The sequence below is a fragment of the Acomys minous genome (assembly GCF_964271855.1).
Source record: "Acomys minous genome assembly, chromosome: 10".
Lineage (NCBI taxonomy): Eukaryota > Metazoa > Chordata > Mammalia > Rodentia > Muridae > Acomys > Acomys minous.
The window spans coordinates 29,957,333-29,970,390 of record NC_140491.1 but is presented as its reverse complement, the minus strand read 5'-3'; the positions used below and the strand labels follow the sequence as shown (position 1 = coordinate 29,970,390).

The following is a 13,058-nucleotide window of genomic DNA, read 5'->3' as shown; positions in this document are numbered from 1 at the left end:
GGTTGGCATGTGACTAATCATGCTGACATCTCACCATGAGGTGTAACAGCTTCAACAGGCTGCAGACATAAAGATGGAGTCTATTACCAAGTGCCTCCTTTGCGGCTCCAGTTTGCACAGGGCTAGTAGCCTGGTGCTGTGGGATGGGTGGCACGATACTGAGGTGTCCTTGGCTGAGTGAGAGACACCCTGCCACTCACCCACATGTGGCCCATGCAGGGGCCTTGGCAGTGATCTTGAACCTCGGTGTCAGGAATACTGGAAGCCCCACCTCATGGGCATGGTGGGTGGGGCATGAAGTGTTCTCGCCTGGTTCCCCAAGGGAGAAGTAGTCCTGGAGATCTAGGACCTTCAGAACCCATCACTGATGACATTTGGGGTTGGTGAAGTGGCCCAGTTGGTACAGTGCTTGTCTAGCATACATGGCCCTGGCCTCAAACCCTGATACTGAGTAACCATGCATGGTGGCATTTGTCTGTAACCCCAGAGTTGGAAATCAGAGGCAGGAGTCAAGAGTCATTCTTGGCTATGTAGGGATACTGATATTGAGGTCAGCCCTGGCAAAGGCTTCCAAGCCCATTTTCACATCTGGTCTATCCCTACTTCAGTGTGAAGGTACACTTCCCATCTGCTGACGTGTTGAGCAAGATGGCGAACATGTTCTTTTCTACCACCCTGAGATTTTAGATGCCAACCTCTTTAGAAAAAATGGACCATGAGGCAGTCCCAAGCATGTGTCATGGCCAAGGCTGGGGCTGAATCCAAGGTGCCCCTCTAGAGAGGGCTGGCCTCACTTGTTGGCTCCCGGTTACTATGCCAGCAGCTCTGGGCTGGGTCTTCGGGCTTCTGAACTTGCTAACCTCCTGTGTGACCTGTATGAATACCTCCATCTTGTCATTTCCTTTGTCAGTAGCTTCTCTGCAGGGTTCTGTCCATCTCTTTCTCCAGACACACAGTTGAGAAGGACCATGGTTCTTCACACATCCTAGAAAGCACAGATGGCTACCAGCAATGACTCCTTGGCATGCATTTTGCCACTGTGATCTGGGCGTATAAGCACTAAGTGTAAGGAAGGCCTCAGGCTTGGGGCATGACATTTGCCCTGAGCTTGAAGGACTTTTTCCCCCCTCTAAAGTGACCTTAGAAGGCTACGGCTTTCAGACTGGTGCATGGCCAAACAGCATGACCCTCGGCAACCTTACACTGCTACTGTGGCTTCAGCAAGCTCGTGATTGGACAGTGCTTCATAGATCAGGGAAAGGAGAGACAGAAGGACAGCTGTGTGCACTATAATAAAAGGAAAGCCACCTGCCAGAGGTAATGACATTGTCCAGGCTATATAAAATAAGCTGGCTGTGAGCTGTAGCAACAGGAAGGCACAGGGCCAGGCTGATGGACAGGCATCCACGTTGTCTGGTTTGTTTGTTTGTTTGTTTGTTTGTTTGTTTGTTTTTTGTTTTTTTTTCTTCCTACATTAGTTCTAGCAGTTGGGCAGATGCTAAAGGCGGCCATGTCAAACAGAAAGGTACTTCCTTCCCTGACTCTTGGGAGACCCTGGTTCAGCTGGGGTGGACACTGAGGAGAGAGGCATGGAGGGTCTGGGATAGACATATTCCTGTTTTTCCATTAAGTGAATCATGGATAATTGGTATCTGAGCTGGACAGGGAAGCACACACAGCTGCCTCTGGGTAAGGCAGGGGAGTACCCACAACTGCCTTTAGGCTCTCCCCACCAGTCTACCTAGGATGCCTCTCCTGGATAGCCAGGCTGCTGTGCCTGCACAATGCCCAGAAGCTACCCAGGTGGATATAGTTCAATCTGCAGCCACATCGGGGTGCAGGAGATTCACAGCAGGCAGGGACCACATGGAGACCATATGGCCTTCCCGCCTCCCTTCTAGTCCCTAGTCTAGTGTCCAACCTCCCATGTGCCCTCCTCTTGGTGAGCTGGTTTAGAGGCAAAGGGCAAGACTCTGGACTAAGATCCTTCTCATCATTTCAGTGTGGCCACTTGAGAATTTCTGAGTCTAACTGAGACTCCGGAAGCCCAAAGTGTCATCCGGAGCAGGCCTCTGCCGTGTTACACTCCGTCATCCTCAGTGGGTTGGGGTTTCATCCCATGATGGTTGGTCACAAGCACAAGGTGATGGGCACAACCTCTGCCTTCATGTCCCTCACTCAAGGCTGTTGAAGGAGTCAGTGTTGAAAGGAAAAGGGGTCCACAGAGAGGTTTTTATTATCTTATACCACCATTATTATATCACCAGATAAGCAAAATCTTTTCAGTAATGCATCATGGATTACGCATTATATGCCCCTAGCCAGAATGGCCAAGGCCAGCTGCAAAAGAAGCCACGGGACAGTGTGTGTGTGTGTGTATGTGTGTGTGTGTGTGTGTGTGTGTGTGTGTGTGTGTGTGTGTGTGTGTGTGTTGTTTTAGCCTCTTTGTGCAGAGGTGGGAATGCAGAAGCAATGGATGATGATTTCTGGGCTGGTCAGCAACAGGGAGTGTATACCTGCTGTCCACATCTCCTTCATTGCTCTCTCTCTCTCTCTCTCTCTCTCTCTCTCTCTCTCTCTCTCTCTCTGTCCCCCCTCTCTCTTTTCCCTTTGGAGAAAGAGTGGGCTTTGGGCATGATTGCTTGGCTTTAGTAAATTTTCTTCCCTGTATTCCTGCAGTGTCTTTGATGTCCCATGGACAGGCAAGTTCAAGGTGAAGGCAGAATGCCAAGATTCTATGACCCTCAGCCAGCTGGACCAGTGGCTCAGGGAGGAGAAGTGTGTGTGTGTGTGTGTGTGTGTGTGTGTGTGTGTGTGTGTGTACATGTGCACTGGATGTTTCTGTCTTACCCAGGAGCACTCAAGAGAAGGTATCTGGTATTTGCGGTTTTCAGGTTTGGGGTGATCCACTCGGTGTTCACGAACCTGCTGCTGTGGGCCAACAGCGTCCTGAATGAGTCAAAACACCAGCTGAACGAGCACAAGGAACGGCTCATCACTCTGGGCTTCGGGAACATCACCATAGGTAAGGAAGCCTTCCCAGTGCTGGACCATCCAGGTCCCTGGGGAGCCACCCGAGCGGACAGTCCAGCTGGGGACGGTTCCTCTAACCCCACAGCCCTGCATTCTGCCTCCCCAAGGCAGTAATTATAGGCTTCACCTGGCTCGGGCATGTGGCGGTCCAGGGTTATGATTTGGGTGTCTGTCTCTCACAGCTCATTGGCTGGAGAACTCTGTGCCTATTTTCCACAGTGGAAGATTGGTGGTTTTCTCTGTTGGCATTTTAATTAGGCCTCTCTCAGCAAATCTTTCTTCTGAGAGGTTGGGTCTGAGAGATCCGGGGAGCTCTCAGCTAGCCTTTTGCACATGAAGGTTTTTTGTTGTTGTTGTTGTTGTTTAGCTGACTGCATTTGGCTCATTATTTAGGCTCCCCCGTCTTTATTTTTTTCTTTGCTCTGCTGGGGAAGACAGCCTGGGGTTGGAGTTAATTTTCACATCTTCTCCTGGTGTTCTTGAGCATGTATGATGTTACTGTATCTGCTTAAAGACACCTGGATGGAGGAAAAGGGCAGGTAGAGTGCAGCGCACTGGGATTTGGAGGGCTTGAGTTTGGCTCTGTTCTCATCAGTGCTAGCTGTGTGGCCTTTGGAGGTTATTCAACCTCTCTGGGCCTGCCTTTCCTCTTTGTAAAGTGAGAAGACTTGAAAACCCCCGTGCTTTTAAAGATCCTTGTGGCTGTAGCCTTGTGCGAGTGGGGCTGGGGAGATACAGGCTATGTCAGGCCACAGGAGTGACTTCTATAGCCCTCTCGTGAGAAGGGCTCTCTGTCTTTGGCTTCATTCCCTCCTTGGTAACAATGGCAGCCACAGCAGTGACAGTTTTATAATAGAAGTGAACTTTTATTAGGCACTTCCTGGCTTTTATTAGGCACTTGTTGACTATTTGGCAGGGCTCTAAGCATTTGACAAGGTTCACTGACTCCTGCCTGACCTTACTCTGAGGTGGGCAGTATTAACTATTAATAGGTAGAGACAAAGAGCTGCTGAAGAGTGATGCGCCCAAGGCTGCACAGCCACTGAGAGAGTACAAGTTTCTGGCCAACGCATGCCATATTAGCAGTGTTCAGGTGAGAGCTTTTTCCAATCAGAAGGGCATTTCCCACAGAGCCCTGAAAAAACATAGTCTAAACACACACACACACACACACACACACACACACACACACACACACACACACACACACACACCCTGTATTCACAGAGAAAATTAGAAGCACAGAGGAGCAAGATCTAAAAGAAAACTCAGACCCCTACTGTTTGCTACCCTTCTGGCTTATTCGCTTTGGGATCTTTTCTGTCTATGGATCAACTTGTCACTGACCCTCTCTCTCTTACACGGGATGGGTTATAGTCTCAATCCTCTTTAGAAGCCTGCTTTTGAAGTTCAAGGGTAGCCCGGGACCATCTTTATGTGGTGATCAGTATATCTCTACAACACTGTTCATAAAGGAGCCATTACATGTTAACATATGGATAGAACATGGCTGATGCTATTATGGGAGTGAGTCCTCACTTCTTTCTCTATGTAGCCATGCCGTTAAACGTGATGATGATTGTGGCTCATGTGCGTTTTGGGTCTAGCCTCCAGGTCCAGGCTGGGGGAGGGGCTTGTAAGTCTCCTTACCGCCTGAGCTGATGGCTGTCTTTTGTGCTCTTCCCACTGCCCTAGTTTTGGATGACCACACGCCACAGTGTAACTGCACACCACCTGCCCTCTGCTCCGCCCTCTCCCATGGGATCTACTATCTGTACCCCTTCAACATCGAGTACCAGATCCTGGCCTCCACCATGCTCTATGTGCTGTGGAAAAACATTGGGCGCAGGGTGGACAGCTCCCGGCACCAGAAGATGCAGTGCAGATTCGATGGCGTCGTGGTGGGCTCGGTGCTGGGCCTGACAGTGCTGGCTGCCACCATCGCGGTGGTTGTGGTGTACATGATCCACATTGGGCGCTCCAAGTCCAAGAGCGAGTCTGCCCTCATACTGTTCTATATGTATGCCATCACGGTGCTGCTGCTCATGGGGGCTGCTGGGCTGGTAGGAAGCTGGATTTACAGGGTCGATGAGAAATCTCTGGATGAGTCCAAGAACCCAGCCCGCAAGCTGGATGTCGACCTCTTGGTGGCCACAGCCTCGGGCTCCTGGCTTCTCTCCTGGGGCTCCATTCTGGCCATCGCCTGTGCTGAGACCCGCCCACCGTACACCTGGTACAATCTGCCCTACTCCGTCCTGGTGATCGTGGAGAAATACGTCCAGAACATTTTCATCATTGAATCGGTGCACCGTGAGCCTGAGGGGGTCCCCGAAGATGTGCGCACCCTGCGTGTGGTCACTGTTTACAGTGGCGAGGCTGCCGGACAGGCTGCATCCAGTCTCGGGAGCCAGGGGATGGCCCGGGATGGATCACCTGCGGTCAATGGGAACCTGTGTCTGCATCAGGGATGCGCTAAAGAGGACCAGGAGGCTGGCTGGGAAGGAGCTGTGGGCACGGCCCGCTGTCCGGACTTCTTGCAGGGCGGCGTGAAGAGGAGGCTTCTCAGAAACATCACGGCCTTTCTATTCCTTTGCAACATTTCGGTAATCTCCATCAATCTATTATTCTCTCCCTCTCTCTCTCTCTCTCTCTCTCTCTCTCTCTCTCTCTCTCTCTCTCTCTCTTCCTGTCTCTCTGTCTCTGTCTCTCTCTGTCTCCCCCCTCTCCTTGTCTCTCTTTGTGTCTCTGTCTCACCTTGTCTCTCTGTGTCTCTCTCTCTGGTCTCTGTCTCTTTCTGTCTCTGTCTCCCTCTCCTTGTCTCTCTCTATGTCTCTGTCTCTCTGTCTCTCTGCCTGTGTGTGTGTGTGTGTGTGTGTGTGTGTGTGTGTGTGTGTGTATGCACAAGTGTGTGAAGGCCAGAAGTTGATGTTGAGATGTCTTCTATCGATTCTCCACCCTATTTTTGATGAGCCAGCATCTCTCACTGACTCCTGTGCTCATCAGTTGGATAGACTAGCTGGCCAATGTGTCCCAGACAGGAATCCTCCTGTCTGCATGGTGCCCCTCAGCCCTGGGGTTACAGCCCCATGCCTCCCAGCCAGGCTTCCTGTGTGGTCCTCATTCCTGCCCAGCAGACACTTCCGCACTGACCATCCCCCTAGTCCTCAGTATTTTAAATCAACCAATCTATCATCCTCCCCTTTTCCCACCCAGGGACCGGGGCTGTGATAAGAATGAGAACCACGCCCCCACCCCAGCAAATGAGTGGAAATGGACTGTGGGGGGGGTGGAATAAGGAAGCAGTGGGAAGGCTACTGGAACCCCAGCAGTGGGGTGGCCTGGGTGGCTGCAAGGTGGAGACTCACAGAAGGTCTAGCTAATCATAGAGGGACGGAGTGGTGTGTGAGAGGCAGAGGAAACCACAGATGATGCTTGGAGCTTGGAGCAACCAAGCATCTGGGAGGAAGATGATGTCGATAAGAGGGGAAATGCGAAAGGCAGGGTGAGTTGAGATGTGTGCAGAAGTCCCAAGAGTGACTCACATGGCGGGGGCGGGGTAGTGGTGGTTAGGTGGAAGTCAAAGGCCCCAGCTGGGGTTTATGACCAATGCCTAGGTGACAGCCCAGGAAGCATATGCATGGAGAAGAGAGCAGGACTCATAAAGAGTCTGAGCAAGAGCTCTTGGTGGGAAAATGGCTAAGTTAGAGGGGGGAGACCCTTTTAAAGTCTAAGAGTCTAGAGAAAAAAGTGGGACAGGGTACATACCAGGGAGAGTTCAGTGTAGAGCTTAAAATGAAGGCATATGTATCAGTCACTTGCTGCTGTGTAAGAAATATCCCCAAACATAGAAACTTGAAACCACGGGTATTTATCATGTAGCTTCTCCAGGTGGTGAGTCCAGAGTAACTGTGTGTCTGTCCACGATCCTAGCCTGGCTGCAGGCTGTTGGCTGCAAGACTTCCCTTTGGGGATTTGGATTCAGTGCCTTTGTGGGTTGTTGGATGGAAAACACGAGTTCCTCACTGCTATTGCTGGCCTGGAACCACCCTCTGTCCTTTGCTATGCAGCCTCTGCATAGGGTGGCTCATCTAGAGGGTGTCTGCTCTAGCCCGGGAGGCAGAGAGACAGAACTGTGCAGCAAGTAAGAGAAAGCCTAGGGCATAGAGGGGGCTCTGGCATCCTAGAGAGTGGTCAGTGGGAAGGAAGTGGGGAAGAGTTTGAGAAAGATGTGGGGACAGTGTATAGGTTCTGGGAGTGACAAGAACAATAGAGGTTTTGTTGAATTCCTTTGATGTTCACTCTCATCAGAAAGGGTTGGGTTACAGATGAGAAGGCTGAGTAGTTCGGGTAAGAGCCGTTGGAATGGAGAGAAATGGGTGAGGTTATCTGGGTCTGGAGTGCAAACTGAGGAGGCTCACAGATTTGTTGGTTCCCATGGAGGTGAGGAATGCTAGACAGACAGACAGATAGACAGACAGACAGACAGACAGACAGACAGACACACACACACACACACACACACACACACACACACACACACACCCTGCCATTGTGAGTCATGTCTGTGTCAGCATCCATGAAGAGCCAGGGCTTTGAGTGGGGACCCCAGGTGTCTTGAAAGCTTCTGACATGGGCTGGAGAGATGTCTCAGGGGTTAAGAACACTGACTGCTCTTTCAAAGGTCCTGAGTTCCATTGCCAGCAACCACATGGTGGCTCACAACCATCTGTAGTGTGATCTGATGCCCTCTTCTGGTGTGCAGGTGAACATGCAGATAGAGCACTCACTCATATACATAAAACAAAACAAAACAAAAACTTAAAAAAATTAAAAAAAGAAAGCTTCTGACCACAGAGTTGGTCTTTTTGCACTGTGACACAATGCCTGCAGTAAACAGCTCCAGAGAGGAGGGGTTGGCTTGGCCTCACGTCTTTGAAGGTTTCTGCTCAGGCCTGGCTGACTCTGTTGCTTACAGGTCTGTGACAGAATATCCTCGTAGAAGTGCAGAAGAGAGCAGCTTACTTCCCAGCAGCAGAGTAACACAGATGACAGGTTTGGGGGACAAGATACATCCATTAGAGTAATCCCCAGTGACATATCTACTCTTTCTGTTTCTCACCTTGTGCTAGTCCATTAAGCTGTGGCTCTGGCCTGGCTTAGCCCACTGATAAAGCTAGCTCCCTCATGACCTAGTTAACTTACAGTAGCTTGTCAGCTGGGGACCAGGCCTTGGAGACATCTCCAGTTGAGCCTGTGGCTCGAGGCTGCCTCTCGGCAGTGTTCACGGGTGAAATGGTGACAGGCGGCTGCTTCTTCTCTTTCAGCTTTGGATCCCCCCTGCCTTTGGCTGCCGCCCAGAGTATGACAACGGATTGGAGGAGATTGTCTTTGGCTTTGAACCCTGGATAATTGTGGTCAACCTGGCCATGCCCTTCTCTATTTTCTACCGGATGCACGCAGCTGCTGCCCTCTTTGAGGTCTATTGTAAGATCTAGCTTGTGTCCTCATAAAAGGAGAAGGGACCCAGGAACAAGGGGGCTCTGCAGCCACCTGCCAAGGACTGGGATGAGCAAACACTGTCAGACAAAGGCCTGATGGATGCCTCTTTATACCCGCTTGACTGGCGTTGCCCTTGCCCTGCATGAACTGCACTAGGTGGCTGGACCCTGTCCTTGGTGGGCCAGCTCCAATCAGATCCAAAATGATTCGATATCTTTTTGCCTGAGACCCTGTGTTTCAGAAGAGGGCAATTCAAGTTTGGTGGGAAATGATACAGTTTTTTTCAATAACAAGAATTCCCTTGTCTGTAATTTATGTGACTGTGTGCAACTGTTCCCTGGCTGTCTGTGTAGCAATCAATTTAAATTTTTTCCTTCTCAGAGTTACTGAGTTTGGAAACAAATGCATTTTAGTTTATAGTTTTAGTATTTAATCTGGCTTAATTATGGGGCAAAATTACCTTCAATCAACTGCATGAGATTTTGTTTCAAGATTAATACAAGCACATGGGCTTACCTAAAATTTTGGTTTATTTTTATTTGTGATCATTTTGAAGTATTAAAAAAATATAAACATTTCTTTTTTGGCTACACCTATATCCAGTTTATTATATATAGAAAATCTGCATATTTTGGAACAGGAGGCAGGATAAAATTACCCATGTTGCATTGCTAACAAGTATTTTGGACATTGTGGAGTATCTTTTGTCTGTGATGGCAAGAATAACTTTTCTACTGTTGTACTCGCTGGTGATAACCTGACATTTCTAATGTTATCCTTGTGCTTTCCCACTTGACAATATGATGACACCTTTCTCTGCACTGTCATAAGTTCCTTGCAAATATCATTTTACCACTGTCAGTTTATCAAATGAATGTACCACAATTAGCTTTCTTGACTTTTTTGATTTTAGAGCACTCACGAGGTTGCTTTCCTAAGTGGACCTGCGAAAGGCAACCATGTTTGCAAAATGTTCCCTTTATTTAAAATTGTGTTTTAAAGCTGGGCACAGTGGTACATGCCTATAAGCCCAGCACTCGGGGAGGCAGAGGCAGGCAAATTGCTGTGAGTTCGAGGCCAGCCTGGTATACAAAGAGAGTCCAGGATAGACAAGGCTACACAGAGAAACCCTGCCTTGAAAAACCAATAAATAATTAATTAAATAAATAAATAATAAAAATTGTGTTTTTAAAAGGTGGTTGACTCCCCACATTCACTGATCTCACATCTGCATTTAGCCAGCTTTGCATATAAAAATGTTTTTAAGAATTGGGTCTTGGCTTCACCAATCCCACATCTGACAAAGGTCTAATATCCAAAATATATAAAGAACTCAAGAAATTAAACACCACAAAATCAAATAACCCAATTGAGAAATGGGGCATGGAACTAAACAGAGAATTCTCAACAGAGGAATATCAAATGGCTGAGAAACACTTAAAGAAATGCTCAACTTCCTTAATCATCAGGGAAATGCAAATCAAAACAACGCTGAGATTCCATCTTACACCCATCAGGATGGCTAAGATCAAAAATTCAAGCGACACCACATGCTGGCGAGGATGTGGGGAGAGAGGAACACTCCTTCATTGCTGGTGGGAATGCAAACTAGTACAACCACTTTGGAAATCCATCTGGTGCTATCTCAGAAAAATGGGAATAGGGCTTCCTCAAGACCCAGCTATTCCACTCCTTGAAATATACCCAGAAGATGCTCCAGCACACAGCAAGAAAATTTGCTCAACCATGTTCATAGCAGCCTTATTCATAATAGCCAGAACATGGAAACAGCCTAAGTGTCCCTCAATAGAAGAATGGATAAAGAAACTGTGGTACATATACACTATGGAATACTATTCAGCTATAAAAAACAAGGAATTCCCGAAATTTGTGGATAAATGGATTGAGCTAGAAATGATCATAATGAGTGAGTTAATCCAGAAGCAGAAAGACTCAAGTGGTATATACTTACTTATATCTGCATATTAGCCCAAGGGGCATGTCCCACGAAAGCCTTCACTTATCAGGAAACTGAGACAGAGGAGAGGACATTCTAGTGGGACTCTAGATGAGAGAATCATGGGAGAAAGGCAAAGTAGAAGGATCCAGAGGGTCCTAGAAGCCTACAAGTAGAACATTATGATAGGCAGATTTGGGCACAGGGGTCCCGCTCAAACTAAGGCACCAGCCAAGGACAATACAGGCGGTAAACCTTAAACCCCTACCCAGATCTAGCCAATGGACAGAACACTCTCCACAGTAAAGTGGAGAGTGGGATATTACTTTCTCACATACTCTGGTGCCTCACCTTTGACCATGTCCCCTGGAGGGGGAGACCTGGTGGCACTCAGAGGAAGGACAGCAGGTTACCAAGAAGAGACTTGATACCCTATGAACATATACAGGGGGAGGTAATCCCCCTCAGGAACAGTCATAGGGGAGGGGAATAAGGGGAAAATGGGAGGGAGGGAAGAATGGGAGGAGACAAGGGTTGGGATAACCATTGAGATGTAACAAGAATAAATTAATAAAGGAGAAAAAAGAAAAAAAAAAAGAATTGGGTCTTGGAGGGGCCGGAGAGATGGCTTGCTGCTCTCGAAGATGACCAGAGTTTGGTTCCCAGCATGGCGTCAGAATTACTCCCCTTTTACAGACTTTTGCTTGTGATTTCCCTCTAAACAATATTATTTAGCAGCCATTTCTGCGACATTTGAATTGTGTTAAGTTGTGTGTGTGTTGAGGCAGTACCTTGTATCTTACCTAGGCTTTTCTCAAACTTTCTATCTAGCCAAGGACGACCTTTGACTCCTGGTCTTCTTGTCCCTACCTCCCAAGTGACGTGGTTCAGGTTTGCATGGCCATGCCTGCTTTTACGCAGTTCTGGGGTGCTGAACTCTGGGCCTATGCCCCACCTGAGTGAGCCACATTCCAGATATTAGGTATTGTAAATGACCCAGGGAAGATCTAAAGCCCACAGAAGGAGATGCACAGACTGTAGACACATACAATACCCTGTTACTAAAAGACTTGAGCATCCATGGGCTTTATTATTCTTGGGTCCCTGGGACCAGTCCCCTATGGAGAGAGAGGGACACCCCTATATCTAACACCAGGAAGCCACAGTCAAAGCTTATAAACATTTTAGAGCCCCCTAAGGAATACTATAGACACCAGAGTAAGTCTTTGTAAGTGATTTTCCATATCTTTTGAAACTGTAATAAACTGAGCCTGCTGACTGTAAATATTAGTGTTAATGTAGCTACATCCAAGTAGGTTGGTTTTTTTTTTTTATTATTGATTCATTTATTTAATCATTTTACAGCCTGACTGCAGCCCCCTCCATGTTCTCCTCCCATTCTCCCTTCCTGTCTCCTCAGAGAAGGGAAAGCCCCCATGGGTACCAACCCACCCTGGCACATCAAGTCGAAGCAGGACTAAGTGCATCCTCTCCCACCGAGGCCAGACAAGGCAGCCCAGCTAGGGGGAAAGGGATCCAAAGGCAGGCAACAGAGTCAGAGGCAGCTCCGATTCCAATTGTTAGGGGACCCACACAAAGAAGAGAGAGCTGCACACCTGCTACGTATGTGTAGGGGGCCTAGGTTCAGCCCATGCATGCTCTTCGGTTGGTGGTTCAGTCTCTCTGAGCCCCCATGGACCCAGGTTAGTTTACTCTGTAGATCTTCTATGGTGTTCTTGACCCACTCTTCCGCAAGACTTCCAGAGCTCCGCTTATTGTTTGGCTGTGGGTCTCTGCATCTGTTTCCATCAGCTGCTGGATGAAGCCTCTCAGAAGACAGTCTTGCTAGGCTCCCGTCTGCAATCATAGCAGAATATAATTAATAGTGTCAGGGGTTGGCTCTCTCCCATGGGGTGGGTCTCAAGCTGGGCCAGTCATTGTTTGGACATTTCTGAAATCTCTGCATCATCTTTATCCTCACCCTCCTTGAAGGGAGGACAAACTTTGGGTCAAAGGTTTTGTGGGTTCATTGGTTGTCCCCGTCACTCCATTGGAAGTAGCATCTGGCTACAGGAGATGGCCACTTCAGGCTCCATATCCCTCACTGCTAGGAGTCTCAGCTTGGGAGCCTCCCTTGTCCCAGAGATGACTCCATTGATTTCCGTTCTTTCTCCCAAGTCTTCACCCCGCCCCCACTACCCTCTCTATTCCCTCTCCTGTTCAATTCCCTCCCTCTATCTACTTCAGATGTCTATTTTAATTCCTCTTCTGAGTGAGGTTCAAGTGCCCTCCCCTGACTCCTCCTTGTTACTTAGTTTCTTTGGATATCTTGAACTTCGTGGCTAATATCCTCTTATAAGTGAGTACATACCATCTGTATCTTTCTGGGTCTGCGTTATCTCACTCAGGATGATATTTTCTACTTCCATCCATTTGCCTGAAAATTGCATCAGGCAATTTTGGTTTTTGTTTTTGATAGTTGAATAGTATTCCACTGTGTAAATGTACCACATTTCTTTATCCATGTTTGTTGTTGTTGTTGTTGTTGTTGTTGTTGTTGTTGTTGAGG

General features: G+C 48.2%; 1 protein-coding gene across 1 annotated transcript in view; it reads left to right on the top strand.

Moving 5' to 3' along the window:
• The window catches only part of OTOP1 (otopetrin 1), a 29,350-nt gene extending 19,518 nt beyond the window's left edge, over nucleotides 1-9,832 (top strand). Inside the window, exons 4-6 of the mRNA XM_084799047.1 lie at nucleotides 2,895-3,025; nucleotides 4,729-5,636; nucleotides 8,358-9,832. Coding sequence (XP_084655173.1) covers nucleotides 2,895-3,025; nucleotides 4,729-5,636; nucleotides 8,358-8,528 — 1,210 coding nt within the window. The 3' untranslated portion in view covers nucleotides 8,529-9,832. The remainder of the gene's footprint in view (nucleotides 1-2,894; nucleotides 3,026-4,728; nucleotides 5,637-8,357) is intronic.
• The last annotated feature ends 3,226 nt before the right edge of the window (nucleotides 9,833-13,058 follow it).